A 22,473-nucleotide genomic window follows, 5' to 3' on the forward strand; every position below is an offset into this window, starting at 1 on the left:
TAAACATTGCACAAAGAGAATCCTTTTGCATCACAGTGATAGCTAGTGGAAGGAAAGAAGAAGATTGCGATTTGTGAAGAACTGGAGTTGCAAAACAGCAATTCATGATATTAATGCTGGAATTACTTTGGGGAGGGGGGGATCTGAAAGCTGAAAAGCAGTTCTTCATGACTAAGAGCACCTTTGTAAAAAATTTGGTTTTGTATTTCTATTGATCAGAGTAAGCTGGAGAGTTCCAGTGACAATTAAACATGGGATAGAGAGACAGCTTTATGGTATTGTGCCTAATTCACTTTTCACTGAAAATCATTACCTTAAAAATAAATATTTACATTTATGTTCAGTTCGTCTGTGAGAAACATAGAGCTGTAACAACAGGCTTATTTTGAGACCTGTGCAAACAGGAATTGCATTTTCCTGCAAATTTTGGTCAGAAACCAGCAGTAAATTATCTGGTTATGGGTACTTTATGCAAAGCATCAATAATTAAGAATTATAAAAGCCTGTAGCCTTTGCCTTTGATTGTGGTTCATACTACTGGATGTCTCCTTGTTTAGGTTTTCAGGCTGAAAAATCTTAAAGAAACCTGATTCCAGAAAGCAGAGAACACCTGTCTTTTAAGGATGGGCCGTGTCAAGAAGTATCAAATCTGGATGCTTGAAATCAGTCAATGATTCTGCTATTTTATCCAGGTCTGAGGAACAGGAAGATGTATTCTTGGTTTTAGAAAATATATTTTACCCTGCTGAAATTTCTACAACTTTTTAAGCAAGAAAAGTTTATGAATAATTGTTAGAACCATGTTGAGCGTTTTTGTAGGCTCCCTTAAGCGCAAACAATCTTTTTTGGTTAATATTTTGAATATTTGTTGCAAAAATGTAAATTACTAAAATACTCTGCATCAGGTCTTCCATTTAGCATTATCCTTTCACACTGCGGAGTAAACTAATGAATTGCAGCATGATTACATAGCACATAATTAACTTTGTAATTAATATGCAACTGCCACTTAAACTAAAGTACTGCTTATAAAGATGTACGGCAACAGTAAATCACAGGTCAGAAGTAGCACTTTGGAATTTTCTAAAGAATGAGAGTAAATGCAGAATCACTTACAGCAGCAGAGTAAGTTAATTAAAAAACAGATTAATTGTGAATGTCCTGTTTAATTTTAAATACCTTGGCTATTTCTTTTCCCTGAAGAAAGAACAAGTTTAAAGCCTAACTCATTCATTGTTTTCTTATATGACATATTTAAAAATGAGCAGTTGTTTAGCTTTAAACTGCCCTGGTTGTGATTAGGAATTGGTTAGTATTCCTTCTTTGCCTTGCTCTCTATAAGGGTAGGATAAAAACAGCTGATTTTTACTTTGTATTAATTCCAGCTTTCTGCTCTAGTCCATTTCTTCATATCAGTCCAGTGAAACAAAGTGAGCCTTTGTCCTGCTGGTTTGTTTTTGAGGAAGATGAGCATTTGTGCTGTGCTACAAAAACAATTAAGAATGAGGCATAAGCAAGTGATGGGAACTTTTAAGCATCTTCAAGGTCTGATTTCGTGAAGTATCATATAACATTAATACATACACTTTCTTTAACAGCCCTGCCAAATATGTGTTGGTGAGGACATTAGCATAGAATAACAACTGATGAAATTGGTTCCTGCCTTCAGGTGACATTCACAGAAGGCATTTCAGGTACCGACTGACCTGAAAGTCTCTCCTTTCTGTATTGTGCCAGCCTGGAAGTAGAAATGGGCACTTTTGGGAAAGATCTATACCCAGAGGCCATGAAAGGCTGGGTATTAGAGCTCTTCTTTCTGACGGTCTGAAGGTAATGAAATACACCAACTAGACCGTGTAAGTGTATCAGATGCTGTAGTGTGTTATTCAGAGCTTCAGAATAGTTTCCTTCAACTGCTTGATCCGCTTTTGGGTGTATCCTGCTTATTGTCTGGTTAAACGAAATAAAGCAGGGTATATATCACAGTCACCAGGAAATGGCTACCCTGAAAATATAATGCATCTTCTAAGTGAATTAATGTTTTGTTAATGTCTCTTTGGTGAACCCAACTAATTTTTTTTTTCGTTCAGCAATACAAAACAGTTCAGGTCCCACAGAATTCTCAAGCACTTTGTGTATTCACTCTCTATTCATGGTACTCAGTATATTGGTTGTTGCTTCCTCCATGTTCTGCTTTTTTTTTTTTTTTAACGGCTAGCTTAAAAACTTCTGACCTGGAACAGAGTGATGGATGCTTCACAGTTGCTCTTCATTTTGGATAAGTAATCATTCAGGCATAATTATGTGCATCTCTTAGTACTCATGAAAACCTTCTGGCTGCTTAAATAGCTGGGAGGAATATACATTGCCACTGCAAATCCTTCAGAACTGGCTTCTGCTTGTATTGTGGTGTTTTGTGTTTTAGAGGGGAAAACATAGGAGAAGAAAAATTAATACTCCAGCAAAATTTGTTTTCTGTTTGCTGCTTTTGTTTTTTCTTCATTGGTCAGCTGCTCAACAGGTTAATTAATACAGAAATGGATGGGTAAAAATAAGTATCCTGAGTTATGCTCCAAGAAAAAAAACACAGTGGAAGTAGGGTTTGAATTAGGCTTCATGAAGGGAAGTAGACACTGTGAATGGAGTCTTAAGTTAATGGAAATTGTAAGGAGTTTTCTTACTTGAGCTTAATGTGAGAAACAGCTCAATTTTATAGTCATCTGACTTCTGTTTTGGTGGCTGAATAGGGAAATGAGACTGTGTGGGAGGTGTCTTTCTGAAAACGATGTGCAGTGCCTTCTTGGAGGTTCAGTTCTAGGCAGTACGAACAGATGTTTCTGCACTAATCTCAAATGTCACATTTCATGCATAAACCCTGGGGGATAATAATATCAGGATTCCCTGAAAGTATCCCTGGAGTTTAGCTTAATACTCTCTCCCAGGGAAGAGTCCCACCTACTAACTTGACGAATACTTCCAGGCCTTCCCGAAGGCCTTCTCTCTAACGCTGATCTAAATAAGGCCAGGGGAGTTATGACAAAAGCAATAAATCGCAAAATAGCAGAGCTTTGTGGTGGCAAGTAAGAATCATATGGCCTAGAAAAGCGGTAATGGCCACAATATCAGTAATATAGTGAGATAGTATTATATTGAAACTGGGGAGTCATCAACATCTGTTAGAGGGGCAATTCCCTAATTATGATTGAGTTGTAATAGTTGGAGAAAATGCAGATAATATAAAATATCAAGAAGTTAATTTCCTGTCTTGCAAATGTCAATCTTTCTATTTTAAATATTTTGGTGACTATTCAGGAGAACTGTTATTTAAAAATAAATAAATAAAAATCTACCGTTGTCCAAAAGTAGAGAACCTTGTGACGGATGCTTCGATAAACTTTATAACTGTAGAGGAATCCTCAGTTATGTTTTTAACATGTTAATATTTTTCTTTTCACTTGTAATAGTTAGAATATGTTGGAGTCAGAGGAAGAAAAACAGTGAGGAAATATTTCCTGCAGCCTCTGTTAGAACGAGTTGCTATCTAAACAGAAGATAAGGGAGGGAGTTGTGCTGCTGTCCTCTTCCATCCACGCAGATTTTTTTGTGCTGAGGTTATAATGTATGTTAACATTATGCTGACATGGACAGCTCTAGCCAATAGGTTAAAATTGTTAGGTAGTTTGTCTTTTTGACAGATCTTGTCTCCATGTCTAGCAATTTATGTGACCTTCCAACTTTGATATTTTCCTTGCAAGTGAGTGCCCTAAATGGCTGCCTTCCATGCGCCGTTCTTGCTGCTTGCTTGGAGGGACGAGGCTGGCCGTGCCCCGCTGAGACGTGGGTCCTCGTTGGTGCTAAAGGATGCTTTTTGTGTTGAGTGCTTTCCCTTTATAATTTAGTGCATGCTATTCATTGCTATTCATACCTGTTTGTTTTTTTTTTTCCAGAAGAAAATAGGCCAAAACTAGGCATATGGTGCATGATAGATGAATTAAACTGCAGAATACAAACCTTGTTTCTGAAACAGATCTGTTAAATATCACTTGTGTGAATTCCTTTCATGCATACTGTAGCACTTAAGATTTGTTGTTCAGCCTTGCAAGAAAATGTTTACATGCGTTCTTATATAGAGATCGCTCCTTCCCCAGCATTTCATCCTGCTATGTCTGCACATGTGTGCATATGTATGTATTCGTGCGTGCTAATTTAATCAAAGGCTTATAAATAACAGCTCAGTTGGTTTCCACAAAAAGGGGCTCATTCAAAAAACGTTACACTGGTGATTTATTTTCACAGGCCTGTTGGAAATCTTCCTGGTACTTTGCTGCTTAGCCCAGGCAGAGGTTTTCTTCAGGTAGCTGTGTAAAGCAGTGCAATTTGCATGCAGGCCATTAAGAAAACAGGTGGGATTTATTAAAAGCACTTGCATTATGTTATTGAGGTCTAAAGAAACTTAAGTTGCAGGTAATACAAACTAATTCTTTCTATATACAGAAAATAAAACAAGGGGAAGAGAGTGAAGATTGTGTTCTAAGAGGTGAGCCCTGATACAGTGAGCCTGCATGGGTGACAGCAATAAACTAACCTTTGGCCCTAATGGTGCTTGAGAGACTTTAATATAAGTGAGAAAAGTAATCAGATTGGCTTTAGTACTTTTTAGAGAATGATTTTCTATTCTTAACATCAGCTAGAAGAATAATATGACAACATAGTGTTGCTTTTAACATTTTCTTATATTCGAGGAAGAACAGACGTAGGTGTTAGGTCACTGTCTGATGCTTAAGTCAAGGGTTCAAAGTTGCCCATGCTGTCGCCTTGGACAAGCCACCTGGAGAACCTGCAGTGGGGCTCCTGCAGTGCTTCTCCGCTGTAGAAGAGGTTGTATGATCAAAACTGTAGTCGAGCAAGTTTGGCTCCCTAGACCAAGTCAAGATTTGAGTGAGGCATTTCCCTAGTTAACATTTCTGAAAAGCACACAGTTTTGTTGCTCAGCTTTACGAAGTGGTTGTGCAGATCACTGGTGCTCATATGAGCAGGTACTGAACAGCAGATGTGTAAGTTGCTTTATATGAATAGACAGTGGAAATAAGTCACAACATTGCTAGATCATGACATGCGTGACCCCCTAAATTTTTTCAAGGCTATTGAAGGCAGTAAAAAATGTGTGTGCAAACTGGGTTCCTTCTCGTGGAAAATGAAAAGGCAAAAAAGGTGCCAAAATGCAGCCACTCAAGAATGACAAAAATCAAGAGCTAAGGATAAGAAGGGAGAAGGTGAGCAGAAACAGTTTTGTTCTGTGCATGTTTTGAAATTGTCACAGCAACTTGTCTCTCCTTGAGTTCATCAGAGTGAGAACGTGGCATATCAGTCTGCCTTCAAAGTACAGCCACAGCTGTACTGTGCATCTTTGAAAGGGGAGTTGTTTCCCTTTTGGAAGAGCTGCGCGTTGTTTCAAATAAGACGTTGCACCTCCTTGTGCCTGCTGAAGGCTTTGCTGCACTGCTCTGCCAGCTCTGTATGTGTGTCACCAGCACGTCTTGTTTGATCAGAATGAAAGTAGCTCCAGAGTACGTCTAATCAGGCAGGGGTTCAGAAAAATTTGAAGGCTATAAAGTTGACCTCTGGAGTGTGTAGCGTTGCCGCTGGAAACAAAAAAGAAAAGTGTGTAGCTTTTTGAGGTCTGCTACGCCATGCCGTAATAAGCATTTGAACAAAAAATAAGGAAGGATATGAGTAGAAGAAAAGAGAATGCCATCTGGACTTAAACTACTTTAATCCAGATGTCATCTGGATGCATAGTGTAAGTTTATCAGGTTAATTTAATTCTGTATCTGGAAGTGTAGCTGGATGTTAGAATTTGTCTTGAAATTCCAGGAAGAGTGATATATATAAGATGTTTTATCCTTATGTTGCAGTAGTACTTACACCGAAGATTTTATTTTATCGCTTCTCATTGTTTATGCTAAATTAGCATGTTGTAGCCCCGGTTTGCATTGTGATTTGTGCGTTAGGCACTGTATGTGCATTTGGTGGAGATAGCATCTACCCTGAGGAGCTCTCGATGTAATTGGAAAGCCAAAGGAGCTGGAGAAGTGAAGCGCTGGGAGGTTGTTAGTCAGGAGGAGAGCTCAGGTCTCTCTCTTCGCAGGGCTGGCTTTACCCTGAGGTTATGGGAAAAAGCTTCTGGGCAAGATACCTTGTAATAATGATGTGGTATGAAAAACACAAGACAGTCTAGGTATCTTAATTTATGGACCACACTGTAAATAATTCATTAGGAACAGTATTTCTGTTTACATTGTCTGTAATAAAGATGGGAAGTCAGCATGCTTCAGTTCATTCAGGACGATTTTCACTGGCAAGGGTTTTGAAGCTCGCTCCCTGGCTTGTTCCAGTGGAAATGGCAGTGGCGGTGCAAGGAAGCGTGCACTCCTCTCCTTAACAGGGCTACCACCTCAATTCCTAGCCTTTTCCTTCTCGGTTGTCTTTGTTCAAGCCCAATTTAGCATTTGTATAGTTGCTGCTTTCAAACACTTGAGAGGATTTTGAAACACCTGCTTGGTGTCCATGTTGTATTCTGCCAAATGCCGTTCTGGATTTGCTGACCTAGGGTGAGACCTAATGGAGGTATGGCTAACCAAGACTTGTGCTTTTAGAAGAAATGCTATTGAAATCTGTTCCTGATTATCCCAAGAGATTTGTGGACAGAGCAGGTGATATCTTTTAACAGGGAATCCATCAGACTTCTGAAAACTAAATTATTTGTTAAGATTCTTGTTAGAGCGAAACTTATTGCTTGGTACACGTAAAATTCTCTTTATTTGTCTGTTAAGTAGGTCTGTGACACTGGCAATTCTCACCGACTAGTTTCTAGATATAAAGGTCATCCCAAGTGATAAGATAGTGAGGAACCAGAAGGCGGCAGTGCCAGCAATCACTGGTGTTCCAGTGAAAATCTGTCCTGAGGGCAGCAGACTTTGCTCTGTAAAGCTCCTGCAGTGCTTTGTGATCTAGGTATCTAGGAGAGTGTCTACTTCACTGGAATTATGGGCACTTAGAAGAAAAGCAAAAACTATGGTACAGATAGTAAAACAGTAGGCATGTGTGCAGCTTTGACTTGCCTGGGGTGAAGGTGCTGCAGTTAGAACTACTTTTGGATTTGCACTGTTTTTAAATTAACTATGGGATGAGAAAAAATATTTCTGGAGTTCCTAAAAAAAAAAAAAAGTTCCAGAGGCAATGCATCTGTCATTTTGGTCACATTTTGGGTGCTTGAGTATTAACTGTGGAGACTAACATACATAGCAGTCGCATTTCAAGCCAATATTGTGTTCACACAGTGCTGCACCACAATGCACAGAACCCCTCTCCTTGAGGGATACAGTCATTTGTTTTGCATGTCCAGTCTAAATCGTTTTACTCAGACTGTCAGCAAGGTTTCTTATCATTTAGGAATTGGTAGAGACTTTAAATACTGGACATTTGTCTGCAGGGCAATTCAATAAAACCAAATATCTTGGGTTTTAATGCATTTTCTGCAGGTCCAGAAGGATGAGTATGGGATGGCTCTCAGATCAGCTGTCTTAAAATGAAGATAAAATAGAGTATAGAGCTCACCAAAACTGAAGTTTTGTTGTGTCTAGATACATGTCTGATATCTTCAGTTTATTTTTGCTTTTTTTAAAAAAAAAAAAGTGTGCACCCGCAGCACTAACTTGTCATAATTCAACATAAGTTGAGAGTTTGCGAGAATCTGCATTTCAGTAAACTCTGAAAGCAGTGCAGAAAATATAATTCAGATGCCATCAAGTACTCTGTTTCTTTGGGTACATAAAAATCACAGCCATCTAATTTCTACCTTCTTTCTTCGGCTATATTTAGCCCTTACAGGTTTTGCTGGTCCTCCTGGAATTTATCTCGCTTCTGTTCTGGGGAGTTGGATAAATCTTTACTTAAAATTCATCAGAAGAGACCAGGATAATGGTAGATACCAAAGTTATTAGAGCCTGTGTCCCAAAGCAGCAGTCAAGTTGCTCTGTTCTCCAGAGACTTTGTTAATTGAGGTAATGCTTTTCTTCCTCCTCCTCTCCTTCCCTCTCCCTGAGTGAGTGTCTCCAAGAGTGATGCATTCCCTGGTGGCTTACCAGAAATTACTGGTCTTGGGAGCAGTTCTTTGGTTCTCACAGAGCTGAAGAAAAGGAGAATAAATCTTATGTTTATAGGCTATAAAGAGAAATTACAGACTACTTTAATTGATTATATATGCATTCTTCACAATGCTAATCTTGCTGAAAAAAAAGTTCGAATCTGTCCTCATTCCTGTGTTGGGTGCAATGCAGTTGGGGTTGGGGGATTATGTTCTTCCCGAAGCCACCAAGTCACGGGGAATTTAGCTCATGAGGATGCTGTATCGCAAGAAGAAATAGGCAGGTTCCTTCAAATGCTGCAGTTCAACTTCCAAAACATGCCTAGTTTCATCAGATAAGGAAGAGGGCATTCAGTGTCAGAATGCAAATCCTTCTCATTTCTAATTCACAGTGGATTTGAAATGTTTCTTGCTAGGAGCTTTTCTTTGGGGTGGCCCAAGAGGTTTTGACCTAGGTTTGTTATATAGCAGCTGTCTGGTTCAAGAGAGATGTTATCAGAGCATGGCAAATATAAAATAGCATCTTCACTTTCTGATACTTTATTGTTAAATTGATAAAAAATATTTGCTGCTAGTGCCATCTCCCCTCCATCTTTCTTTTTCTCCTGAGATCATCTGTTCACAAATTTGGTTGTTCCTGTTTCCTCTGGACCTTTAGAAAATATTTATGTTTGTCTTCTATAGCTCATCTTGCAGTTTTGAAGCAAGTGACTTGGATGAACGTGTCCAAACCATTTAGCTTTCTTTTGCAGCTGATTATTGTCTGGCAAGACCAGGAAAAGGTTTGTAGTTCGTACGTATTTTTTGTAGACAACTCTGTGTGCTCAGCCCTGAAGATGCATATAAGCCAGGTGATGCTAAGAACACCTCGCGCCTCTCGCAGCATTCTGTAAGCAAACACAAAGAATTTCCCACAAATACATTACGCCTTACAACGGAGCCTCTGAAAGGAGCATGCTTCAGTTAGGTAAATAAGTGCACATCACATGCCAGAATGCAAATCCTTTTCAGTTCTTATGCTCACCTGATTTCCTCTGCACTGAGCCCAAAGGGTGAGGAAGAGATGTTAGATTCCCTCTCATTTTAGGAATTTGCAGTTTTTCCATGAGATTTTTTTTTTTTTTTTGCAGCAGTGTTATTTGAGCGATCAGGGTTATGAAATGATTGGAGTGCAACACAGCAAGCTTTTAGGGATGCCTCATTTGCTTGTAGCTGTCCCGATGAGGATTAGCGTTTCTTACCTGCAAGCTACAGTACATTTAATAAACCCCTGCATCAGTGGATGCTGCTGTGGAGCTGTCAGTGTTAGTTCTCGCAGATCGGTGTTGGAGTGTGCAAAGCCTCCGAGAGCACCACCGTGGCTCTGGCAGCCCTGGCTCTCCAGGAGCGCACTTCCCAGCACTTGTCCCTTTAATTTTGTGTTATTACCTCTTGCTGTTATAAACTGCAGTGTGCCTTTCCCTCCTTGCTCTCCCTATAGATAATGAGCTGACAGAGCTGGGTGGGATGCAGGGAAACTAACCGTGTAATACACGCATGCAGCAGGGCGATTACCCAGACCTGGGAGCAGCACAGATGCTCTCCGGGGTCTGCAGAAACCAGTCATTTTGGCCGGAGGGGCGGGCTGCCAGCACAGGGGAGGATGGTTCCTGTGCCTTCTGCTGAGCGCTGGCTGCCAACCAACTTGCCCAGACCCGAGGGAGCGCTCTCCTGAGCCAGAGATGCAAAATCATTACGTGCCCGCGGTCCTGCTCTTGGAGGCTTATTTTTATTTTTGTACTTTCCGTACAGGTCTTATGACAGCGCTGCGTGCGCTTCCAGCCAGCCCTGCCACCTTGGCTTTTGTAATCAGGCTGCAGATGTGCTTCATGATTGAACAACTTCTGCGCACCGCCGCTCCTCCTCCCAGAGGAGTCCAGCAGGCTTGCTTATGCAAGCTGTCACGCTGCCTTTTTTTTTTTTTTCGAAAGCATGTGTGGGTTAGCTTTTGTGTGTTTCTGGCTGGCTGTTCATGCCTGCATATAACGGGCTGTGTATCTAAAACCGTTCCCAAGCGCACGGCTGTGGAAGAAGCCTCCTTAAAGCCAGGCACACTGGCAGCACTCGCAGCCCCAGCCACCATCAGTTCCAAGACCCCGCTCCCACCTCGCTGAAGCCGTGCCCGCTGGCGGCGTGCGCACGCAGGCACACACCACGCTCGCCTTCCCTCCCTCAGTCAAAGATGATAGAAAGTCTTCTGGGGATTATTGCACATTTGTAGAGCAACAATGGAGAGCAGCGCAGCACAAATATCTATTCTTCATCACCCAGCGTAACAAACGTTGCTTTGTCTCACATCTGGCCCCTTCTAATAGCTCAAAGCTGATAGCAGTAGCTGTTTAGCAGCTTCTGGAAAATAAAGCTTTATGGAAACGACTTCCTTTTTCAAGTGTTTAATGATTAAAATGGCCTTTCACCTGACATTTTGTGCGCTGCTTTTTTTTAGTATTATTATTTTTCCCAGGTACTCTGTGTAGCAGAGGAAATAAACAGTTGTCATGGATAAATATTAAACTTTTTGCAGTTTTATTCCTGAAAGGAAGCTAGCATTTAAGAGGCTCTTTGCGAATGAGTCTCTGCCAAGGCAGGCTCGAGCCGAGGATGCTTCCTGCAACGCGAGGCCATCGGTGCGTGACGCCGTGCCGGCATGAGTGTGGCATCGCGGGGTCTGCCCATTCCGTGGTGCTTCTTTGGCTTTTCGCGTTCATGGGGGGCGTGCAGGGGGTCGCGACGTGCCCCCCGCCCGCCCGGGAGGTGTCGCGGCCGCTGTCGCCCCCTGCCGGCAGGACGTGGGGCTCCGGCCCCTGGCCGCCCCCTACAACATTTTTTTTTCCTGTTAGGTTTTCTTGCTCCTCTTCCTTTGAGTGGTTCCAAATGGCTCCGAGTGAGATCCTGTTCATCACAGGGCGGCTGCCAATGTGCTTGACCCGCATAAAAATTAAAACCCGGTCACTCGGTGCTGTTCCTTGGGTGCCGGGGTGCTCAGCCACCGCGCGTCTCCCACCACCGCTGTGCTCCCTGCCCAGCACATCTCCTGCGGAATGGCTTCCCTTACCTCTCTGAAAGGGAAAAATCAATACAAGGCACAAAATGAATGCTAATGTTTGTTTCCTTTTGCTTTCACTCTTCGTAGTTCCTCAGCAATTTTAAAAGGACTATTTTGGGAATCATTTTTCATAGCGAACACTTCGTTCATCTCTCTGTTTCCAAATCTAAAAGTAGCACGTGATGCGCCGAAGGGATTGCAGTCAGCTGTCACTTAACGACGTACGCCTTTAAGTAGCCCAGTGGCATATGGTTATTAACCACCAGACGCACTAGCGTGTTCTTGGCTTTCCAAGTGGGCTCTCCAGCGCTCTCAAAATGGCTTTGTGGTGGCAAGGATTTGCTAAGCTTGTTCAATAAGGTCTCAATTTGTCAAGAAGTTGCACTCTTGCTCAGGACAGCAGATGACAAGTCCTCTGCCCGCTTCTCTGCTTCGGGGGACGGAGGGAAGCAAGGGGCAGGCGAGAGGGGGAGCAGCCTCGCTGCTGCTTGTTGTCGGGTGTGTTCCTCTGAGCGTCCAAACCCTGAACTAACACCATATTTACTTTCAAGTTGTGGTGTGTTTTCTGTAACATCAGCTCTTTGAAACAGCGCTGAAATGTTGGATTTTTTTTTTTGAAGGGCTGGTAGAGAACATGTTTTACTAAATTGCTCTTCACAGACGTGTTACTGGAAGTCCAGTTTCTGGCAGAGTATTTGCAAAGTTGTAGCTTGAAATTTCAACCAACACAACGTAGCAGAAGCTTGTGAAATTCCCTTTCAGCCACTACATGATTTCATTCCTTTTTAATATTGGAGAGTGCTTTGTAGTAATGGTTTGACAAAAAAAAAAAAAAAGGATTCCATACACTTAGGGTTAAAAAAATGTCTAACAGGTCGATACATCTGTTCCTTAAAAAAACCACATTCTCCATTTTTGAGACATCATAAATATGTAAATGAGGGCTCTTTAATTACTGCCTAGGGCTATAAACTCACATGCTAGAGGGGAGGGAAGAAGGAAGGCAAAGAATAATTCACTTTTTTTTTTTTTTTTTAAGAGCGAGGGAGATTGGGTCTTTCCCTCAGAAAAGACAGCAGAAGAATGGGGCTTTTTATTGCTGAATAACCAGAAGGTGCTGGGAACACTTCTTTTTTGTTTATCCTTTTGGATGGAGATAGCATATAAAACAGTAGCGGACGACCTTTCTGGCTGATGTGTGCACGAAACAGAGGGGATTTGTTACGAAGCACCCCATACAATTCCCTTCTCTATCCCGTTCTGTCAGAGCCCTTAATCCCGATCAGCAACATCCCCTGCTGTCCCTTGAGCCACTTGCTGTGTCTGAATCTTAGCGTGCTTTCTAACGCCGATGCACCAGAGGTGAGCAGGAGAGCCGGCAAAGTCATTTTCACTCGTGACCTGATAAGCGCTCGGCACTTAGCTGAGTGCCAGTCTGCTCTTATTCTGCCCTGCCGGCCTTTCTGTATCTTAAGCACCATTATTTTCGAGTAAGGTGATCTTGCTGCTACTTTCAAAACAGTATGAGATCAGCAGAAAAGGCACTTTGGAAATTTCAGGATGTGGATGTGCCCATGGGGATCTGGACCGGTGTGCGGTCGTATCGCTGTAGTAGGTGTAGCTACTGGAAATGTAATTGTGATGATATTTTTCTTTCAGGCAAAATGATCTGATCTGGTGTCAAAACACTTATTCTGCCGTGGTAAAACTTAAGATCCATATGATAATTTTCCCTTTCAGTGCTTAATCTTTTAATTCTAGCTGAGGTCTATGAAAGAATAATTTCCAGATAATAATGGTTTCCCACTAATGAGGTCCGCTTTTATTATAGCAAAAATGCCTTAGACCCAGTATGGTCACTGTAAGGATTTTCCTATTTGATGCTCCTGTGATGTGTCTGAGAGAGAGGTAAAAATGAGTCTGGAGCGTATGAGGAGGGATCTTCCAAACGCAGAGTAAGTGTTCGTGTCACTGTGTGAGGTGAGCCCTCCTACGTACAGCTTGGGTTGTTTGGTTCAAGCCAACGTCCCCTGGCCAGGGGCATGGAGGGAACAGGGGTGTCTCTTCAGGAGAAGAGAGCAGATGAACAGGGCTGGTGACAGGGCTGTGGAGGGATGGGGGCTGCTTGGCAGCGCAGGGCTGGGGCAGGGGAGGAGGCACAGCCAGAGAGCACAAATGGTGTGAGAAGCGCGTGGTGGGATGGAAGTGAAATGCTTCAGGCTGCCAGGGGAAGGGTGAGTCAGAGAGCGCTTTCGGTGGGAGCCACCGGGTGTCGAAAGCAGAACTGTTTTCAAGGCTGGATTTGATCAGCTTACAAAAGACACCGAGTGACCTGTCTGGAGGAGAGCGGGGGCTCCCCTTGGCCGCCAGGTGAGCTCGTTTGACAGTCTGTACCCTGCCCCTCCACAAATGGCCTTCAGGAAACCTCTGCGTGTGGGAGACGTGACAATTTGGACAAATACAAGGGCAAGCTGCCATTCAGGTAGCTGACAGCAAGCCTCGGTTTTGCTTACGGTTAAGGCACAGAATTGGGGTATTATTTTACATACAGTCCATGAATCAGTGCATAAGATTGTTTGTTGGCGTGAGTGGCAGTACACAAAGGCAAGTCATGATCATTTCTTTGTGTAAAATCTCTCTGCAGTCTCCCAGCCCCAAAGTATTTTGCCGGGAACTCCAGAGGCAGCTCCTGATGTGATTAGCCCCATCTCTGAGCACTGCTGTATCTGGCTTTACTTGAGAATTGTGTTTTCTGGCAGTGTAGACTATGGCTATGTATCTGTTGCGTGGGATAGATGCTCTTTTCAACTTGGCTCTCTGTTTCTTTATGCGGCTGCATGTTAGTGAGGAGTTTATATTGATGATGCCAAAAAAATACAAAAATTGCATTACAAAGTCAACCAGAAATATGGTATTTTGCTTGTTGGTTCATTAAGCACAAGTACCCTGATTTGTTTATTTAAAAAAAAAAAAAAGCAAAAAAAAAAGCTTCAGTTTGCATTTCTTCAAATATGTCACCAAAAATCCCAGTGCATGTGTATGTGTTTGTTTTCAACATGCTCTCCTCCATCTGTCCTGATGGTCAATTAAAATGCAGATAATGTGTCCCAGCTTGTAAGATGGATCACTGCTGAAGTGGTGTCATGTCTGGGCTAGCTTATCTCTTGATAAATACCTCTGCTGTCCACTGAGAGATTAAACTTCATGACTGCTGAGGTTTGTTTGGGGATATACAGGCAGATAAGACTGTCTTACTTGCTTTTAATAAAATATATCAATTTACATTTACTAAAGAACCTTTGGATGGTGCTTGCTATGGAGAAAGTGTCAGTGGCATAATCAAACGATAATAGTGGTATGTGAAACAGCCTTTACTGTTTCGTAAGTATTACAGTTTATTGATAGGAGTGCTTTGCTGAACCCTCTTGTCTCTAGAGTGGGGAGATGAGGAGCCTGAGCTGCTGTTGTAAGACCTCATTTAGCTGTCTAGCAGAGAAGATTTCTTTCCCTGAGTCTAATCCGGCAGGAGCCGTGGAGGAGCGTTATCAGCGAGGCTCAGAAACGTGGGGTGCGTGGGACGCCGTGCCGCGGAGGCTGCCTGGCCGTGGCAGCCGTGTGCTCGGGGTCTCCCAGCGGGAGCGCGGCTCTCCTCCTTCGGTGGGTGCCACAGGCGCTTGCTGTCAGGAGATGCTGCGTCACGAGAGGCGGCAGTGGCCAGCATTTCCGACGTGACATGGACCTGGAAAATTTGCTGTCTTCTCTTCTCAGAGGAGAGCTCTTTTGTGGCCAGTCCTCTGAATAACAAAACTGCTTGGTGCCCTTGGAGAGGCTCGTGAAGGAATAATGGTTCCTGCGTGAGCCCACCACCCTGCTTGTGCTAGCACGGAGTTGTAAATAAATACAGGGTTTGGATGAGGATTTGTGAATCGGTGCTCGCGGCTCGTTCTTGAGCAGGAGGATGCTTGGACTGTGCCGCTCTGTGGCAGTACAAGGATGTGGGCATTTGTAGGCAAAGCCTGGTTTCATGTTCCAGTGTGCAATATTTATGGTTTCATTTCCATTATAGATGCCATGAAAGTGATTGAAACAGGCGAGTATACATATGTATGTGTGAAGCATCTCTGTGCCCCTTACTGAGAAGTGAGTTCTAGGAAAAAGCACTTAAATCTGCTCAGCTTATTAAGTGCAGGCTGGAGTCCCATGTGATTCTGCCTAAAACATAAATAAATGGAAGTTACAGTGCAGAAGGTTTGGTAATATGAATTATGGACTGAAACTGGTGATTAGTTGTTGGCTTTTCTCTGTATGATCTGCTGTTGCACCGCTATAGAAAAAGACAGATTAAGGCCTGGGAGGGAAGGGGCAGCAAGGGTGCTCAATTACACTCGCCTGCATTTCTGTGCATTGCTCCTGGTCCAAACTCAAGCAGGATTTCGTCCATCCCCACCTCTGGGGCAGCAGAGCTGAGCCCCGCGGCAAGGGTGAGGAGCTCGGCACGACGCCTGCACCCCGGCCTCCTCCCCGCCCTCGGGTATTGCTCCCAGCTCCAGTCACACATTATTACCCCGTTACCCCCACGTGTGAGCATGGGACATGGCGTGGTGAGGCACCTGGCTCGCTACAGTAGTCACTAGTGCTACTCTGACAGGGCTGGTCCTGATGGCCGGGCGCACACAGCGCCGTACTGCCCACAGGGCCGGCACAATGAGCGCAGCTGGGGTCTGGGGGACCACGGGTGTGCTCTGCGGATCCTCCTAACTCCTTGCTGTCGCTCATCTGGTGATTTCCTACAGCTGTAGCAACACAAATTCAGACTCCTAATGCCACTCTGAGCCTTCATTTCCATTTTCTAGTTTGTTTGTTTTTTAAAGTCATAGAGAAGCTTTAATTTGCCCCAGGCTGCGCAGCTTTGTAGAGATGGGACTAAAGAACAGAGGACATGTTTATTCAGAAGTAGCAAGTAGCTTGTTCAGCTACAGATACGAGAAGAGCCCCGTTTTTTCAGAAGGCAGGAGCTGCTTAGCCCCTTGGTGGGAGATCCGGCCTCTCTCTCTCTCAGACGCGGGGTCCTGCTGGGAGGCTTGGCTGGGTCATGAATCCCAGTCCTTCGCTCGCTGTTGCCGCAGTCATTTCACGGGGTCGTTAAATTGATCTACTAGTTTTAGTATCACAGGACAGTCCGAAGTGTACCTGTTGCTTTTTTTTTTTTCAGTATACAAATCCAGAGCCTGCATATTATTTCAGGAAAAAAAAATGTTTTGTGTTCCTTTTGGCCTTATAATACTCTGCCATACCTGATTCATTTAGTAATGAATTTATGGGAGGTGTTTTCTCCTAGAGGAAAATTAGGAAGAATCCTAGTGTCTTTGGCCTTGCAAAACCTAGACAGTAATTATTATCATCATTATTGTTATTATTGCTGTTTTCGTCTTGCAGTGTGATCAGGAGTTTCTTGCAGGCAGCTTTGCTGCATTGCTTTAGTGCCATTTGTGTTGCAATTCTGTAACAGGGGCCTTGTTGGCACACGATCACCTGGAAGGTTAAATCTCAGGTAGATCTCAGGGTCACACTTGCTGTAGAGCTGATAGAAGTGCACAGACTGTGCTCAGTGATCTTTATTGTCCTTTTTGTCTTGCAGATCGAGGGATTTTAATGGCTTTCAGGTAGAAGCCAAGTGGAGACAATCAAAATGAACTCTATGGACAGGCACATACAGCAGACCAATGACCGGCTGCAGTGCATAAAACAGGTAAGCTGAAGGTGGATATCATTACTGCTAGAGCATTGTGTATTGTATGGCAGGGTGTATTGAGCACTATGGTTTCCTGCTTCCTGATGAATATCCCGGCCCTTTTGTGGGGAGGAGACCTTGAAAGCTAAACTTTCTGTTTCACCTTCCTAAGGAACCATCAGCCTAGAGTTTCACTAACGCAGTAAAATTATGTTCACAACCCATTTTTCCCCTGTTGCCTGAGCAGTTTTGTCTGGCCAGCTACTTTGGCCACAAAATACTTAGAAGCTAGAGTCCTGCTGTTTCAGTTTTATATTTGTATTAACCAAGTTAAAAATCTCCCTGACTACTTTTGCTTTGGGACGTGTGCATATTTTCTCTTGACCGACTGCAGCACTTCTTTGTTCATAGATTTCTGTGTGTGGTGGATGCAAACACCCTAAATCAAAGGAACTGGTTTAAAAAAAAAAAAAGCATGGGAGTGGTATTGGCTCAGTGTAGATTTCTAAACTTTTAATGTTTCCATCCTCTTAGCTGCAGCAGTTTCCATTATGTTTTGTTATGTTTGCCTACGTATTAGTAGAGGTTTATGGTATCTCAAACGTGTTATAATGCAAAGAACAGAAAAAGTGTGTTTGTTTGCAAGTCTAGCCATACAGATGCTTTGGCAGGATATGAAAAAAAGAACAGAGTTCATACTGAAAACAGCTGATTTTCTCTCCATGTTTCCTTTATATGAAAAGATTTTGGAATAAATTGAACAAAGCTAGTTCGTAGGTCAGGGAGCAGAAATAGGAATCCATCCCCGCAGAACTGCTGGTCATAATCCAGCCTTGGCCTGGGTGTGTAGTGGCTATTTTTTTCCCCTAAATCTCGCTCTCTCTCTCCCTCTCTCTCTCTCATCGCTCTGTGGTGAAAGTTAATGCATCTCATGGTTCTTCAGAGGCCTGAGGGAAATGAATTTGGGGATTTCATCCCAGTTCCTTATCAACTGTCTGGTTCAGAAAAAGCATGCCCTTGGCTGGTACAAATTGGTGCCCTTTTTGGCCATCCTATCCCAGAGGATGAAGAATGAAGTGACTTGCAGAACAATTTAACCTTCCAGCTGTAAGAACAAGCCTTCAGATCAAGTGGAGACAAATGGAGGATGTTGCTGAGTTCTGTCTTCTAGAGCTGACAGTTTCTGTACATAGAGAATTTGTATTATTTTAATAAGATAAAAGAATATCAAATTACATTTCTTACAGTATTAAAGAGATATTTTTGGCTATGTAATGGATGCTCTGTCAGTTAAACAACTAACTTCATTTATACATAGTGCTGGTTTACCCAGACATCTAGGACATCCCTCTTTGAAGAGGAAGGCAAGGTTTTCCACCATTCATGGAACATTCTTGGTTGTGTTTGATTCTGTCTGGAAGTTCAGAGGCTTCTGGTGGAGAGGGCGCTCGCAGTTGCACTGTTCTGCTAACAGCAGAGGGGAGGTATCCTGCCTGGCTGTGGCTGCAGCTTCAGGCCCTCTTTTCCTACAGAGGTCTGAATCAGTGAGTATCACTGCTTTTATTTTCAACTCATGACAAAGTGTAGTTAAGGAATCCAGTGGCTGACCACCAAAAATATATGGCAGAAGCTTTTTTGTGTGAGTTGCAATACTTGAGGTTTTGTCTGAGAGGAATGACTGTTGTTTGCTTTTTTTTTTTCCTTGAAGAATTTGGCATAAAGATTCCTCCTTTTTTTTTTTTTTTTTTAATAGTTCCAAAATCTTGTACTGTTATCTTTGCTGTAGTGGAGGAAGGGACAGAAAACGACTCTGACTAGCTTTTTGGAGGAGACTCTTCTGTCATATGGTCATAAGTTTCCAGCTTGGAGACATTTTACCTGGTTCTCTGAGACAGGTCATTAGCTGGTAAAATTCATGTAGCGCCACAGCAAGGCGTTGGCAGTTCAGCCATAGAGAACTGGACCACACGCTGTTAAACGCACAGTCCTTGGTTTGGGGAGCCAAGCAGTACCTTGCATGGCCCTAACAACATACCCTCACCAATTTTTTGGGATTAGCAGCAGGGTCAGACAACAATCTGCCTGCATTTTCTTCCCCGGTCTCCAGTCTTCCGCTCTTTATTCCCTTCCCAGCCTGTGAACAAAACACAGTACTGTTCTCTTGAAAAGATGTGTCCTTCCAGGTGGGTTAACACAGCGGCAGTGTGGAAGGTGCACTGCAGCAGGGGGCAGAAAGCCACCCTTCCTCGGCGCCCTGCATCCACCCATTTGACACCCTTGTTGGCAGCACACGGCTCATGGAGTCGGACCCCACACGGCTTGTGGCCCTGCGTGCCCCTCACCCAGCCCTGAGGAACCTGTCATGCACATGGCTATATCCCAGTGCCAGTGAACCAGATCAGGTTGCAGCACAGGGGCAGCGCCGGCTGCTTTCTTCCAGCTCTCTGGCTCGGGAGACGCCCACAATGTCCTTGCTGACTTCTCTTTCAGGATCAAGGTTGTGTTTTACCTTTATCTTTTTTTAGCGTTTTCCAGCTACAAAACCAAACCTTGTATATGATCGGCTAGTTAGGAAATGAAGCGTGTGTGTGTGTGTTAAGAACTGTTTCAGAGAGATGAAAGGGCAAACTGAAGAGGTGGCTGTGTATTTACGCCTAAAAAAAAAAACAACACAGACTTCTGTGGAAGGCTGGAACAGCTTGTGTGGTCTCTTTGTAGCTGATTCCCTCACTGTTTGTAAGTGTATGTGCTTTAAAATCAAACACGTTTTTTTCAGTGTTCAGGGGAAAAAGCCAAAGTAACAGTCTTCCCGTAACACATGCAATTAATTAGTTTGTCCTGACACAGAGGACTCTTCAGGGTACGCTGAAGGAAGCTGCATCTTCAGGGTGCAGGCTGTTTCTCCTGGATTTTTGTCAATGCAAACCTAAATACAAAAGGATTTTGTGCTCAGCAAGGGTCAGAGGGCCCGGGAGCAGGACTGCCGGGCCACGATGAGGGCCGGCTCGCACGCCCGGCCCCAGGGCCCTGTGGCAGCACCCAGCGCGGGGATGGCGGGGCCCTCCCGGAGCCAGGGCCCAAGCACGGCCTTCTGAGGGGGCCGGCCGGCTCCCGCCTCATAGCGAGCCCCAGCGAGCTGACCCATTTTCTTAACCTGTTCCTCACAACTGAACTGTGATGAGGCTTTATTCACACACCATCCGTTGTTTTCCTTTTGTGATACGAGCAAGTACCAGCAAAATCTCTAGGTTGCAGGCTGCCCCCTCTCCACTCTCCCTGATGGGTCCAACTTTCAAAGCTTCAAGCTGTTTTAAACCTAGGGACTTTTAGATTTGTTGTCTCTGTTTGCTGGCAGTCAGTTTATAAGGCTCCTACACCTCTCCTGTGAAATTCTTGACAAGAATTCCTATAAAAAAAATTCCTAAAATCTTCCTATTACTTAAGTTAGTAAGAAGCGACCCCTTTCAGAATAGGTTTGTGATACCTTCCTGCTGTGCTAAGGGCACTTGTCAGGGCAGGTACTAGAGCTGTGCTAAAATTGTGGTAACAGGTTAAAGGGAAGTATGTGCAAGTGTGTCAGAAGTATTTGGTTGTGGTGTGAGCAGAGAAGGCTGATTCTGTCATGTGTGACACATTACATCAGGGCACGCTGAGCAGTGTATCCTCAAACGACGCTGGATCATTTGGTGAACCCAGCTTAACTGGAGGCACACATCACATTGCTGATTTCTAGGAGGAGATTAGCATTTCTCCCCTCTTTTCCTCAGGAAGGCTTGTTGAATAGCTGCAGTTGCAATGCTTTATGATGCCTACCCATCCTTTCAGAGAGAGATGCTAAAAGTTGTAATTGCCATGTGTTTGCGTTGATCTTTTCTTTCTCAGATTGGAAACAGACAGTCCCATTTCTTTCATTATTCAGCAACTTGGTTTTTGGTTGCTCACTTGCAATTCAGAGGAAAATAGAATTCCCTGTATATTTACATAACTGTTAGCATTTAAGCCCTGAGATGTTTGAACTAATCCTTCTGCTTTTCAAAATCATTGTTGCAGACTCATGTAAATGCTCAGCAGTCCTAAACATGTCATTTTAATATATTGTGGATGGGTTAGTATAGACAGATATGAAATTACAGCTGAAAAAGTTTTAATAAAGCTTTGTGAAATTTTCATTCTTCATGAATTTTGAGAATTGGCAGTCTTCCTATGAAGGGTGTATATATTTAGAATACATTTTTTTTGGTTGTAACCCATACAAGTGTTACTATTTTTTAGCAGCTATATATGAGATAACATATAGCAGGGAACCTGATGGTGAAAAAGACCTTCCTTTTCAATTAAGAACATGATATTCAAGGGATCTAAAGTGTTGCAGGTTATTGGCTGAATGGTCCATAGATGCCATCTTGATAAATATATGCTTTTTTTTTCTTTTTTTTTCTCACTGAGACCCATAGCTGCAATTCTTTGTCTGCTTTCTTGCTCAGTCTGTTGGAATACTCCTCTGATAGAGTTAAGTATGTTTAGGAAAAAATGACAGCAGACCAGCTTTCCTGGCTCCTCCAGTCCACTTGCAGACCTGTCAATCAGCATTCCTGCCATGTTAGATCCTGCATCCCGGTAGACGACTGTTCTGGCTCAGGCGGTGGAGCCACAAGGGAAAAAGCAAAGAGACAAAGTGCTGGAAGCACTTCTGGTGCGGGGAGGGGGGAGCACCATCTTGATGCTTGCAGCATTTGTGTAGCTTGCTTATCTGATGAGATGGCTGAGTTCATGAGATTTCAGTGGCTTGAATGTAACCCATCATCTTCTGAGGCAGGCTGGTGAAGTTAGGGTGGGCACAGTTCTCCCCTTCCCGGTCCTGTTTTTGTTTTATCGCAGCACCTGGCCTCGAGGGCTGATGCATTGGTATCATCAACTGTTTTCAAATGAAAATGCACACATATTAAATTTACATTTAAAACTTTTAGTAGCCATAGTATTTAGATTAATTTTAGTTTTTTTCCTGTGCAACTAGCTAATCAGGCGTAATGCTTAAAACTGCCTACTGGTAAATAAGGATGAACATTGGAAAATTCTAGAAATCTGTATGTTAGGTCCATGTTGTTGCCTCGGTGTCAGATGAGCATAGGAAGTTGATCTCGTCAGCAGCTGAGTTGAACTCTGCAGTGAATACACAACCTAGCTGGCAACCCATCTCTAGCATCTGTCATACCATTTCTGGCTCTTCCTTCCTACGTGTGTGCTTGCTGCTTGACTTCCTTTACTTATGTGAGCTGGTGCAATGGCAAATCCATACCAGGCATGGCTTGTGCAGCATTTGCACGTAGGGGCTATTGTACCCGTTTGCAAAAGCAGAAAGTGACTTTAAAAATTGTTTTAAGAGAGGATGGTACTGTTAATACAAAGAGCCTTCAGCTGTGCAGACTTCTACCATCATCTGCTGAAGAAAAACTCTCCGCTGGTGTTGTTAGCTCCTTATTGCTTCTATGCAGCACGGAGGAGGAGGAGCCA

At 43.3% G+C, this 22,473-nt stretch overlaps 1 protein-coding gene across 17 annotated transcripts in view; it reads left to right on the top strand.

The window, feature by feature from the left end:
* The window catches only part of ZMIZ1 (zinc finger MIZ-type containing 1), a 353,591-nt gene that overhangs the window by 175,768 nt on the left and 155,350 nt on the right, over positions 1-22,473 (top strand). For 15 of the 17 annotated variants that reach the window (XR_013953115.1, XM_080598347.1, XM_080598336.1 and 12 more), the window contains one exon: positions 16,870-16,980. Coding sequence is in view for 16 of the 17 variants with exons in the window: in XM_080598347.1 (XP_080454473.1) it covers positions 16,921-16,980 (60 nt within the window). In the remaining variant the exon portion in view is untranslated. Of the gene's footprint in view, positions 1-7,881; positions 8,064-16,869; positions 16,981-22,473 lie in introns of all 17 variants that reach the window. The other 2 variants (XM_080598352.1, XM_080598353.1) reach the window with 1 other exon arrangement.

Source organism: Anser brachyrhynchus (assembly GCF_964034855.1).
Source record: "Anser brachyrhynchus genome assembly, chromosome: 6".
Lineage (NCBI taxonomy): Eukaryota > Metazoa > Chordata > Aves > Anseriformes > Anatidae > Anser > Anser brachyrhynchus.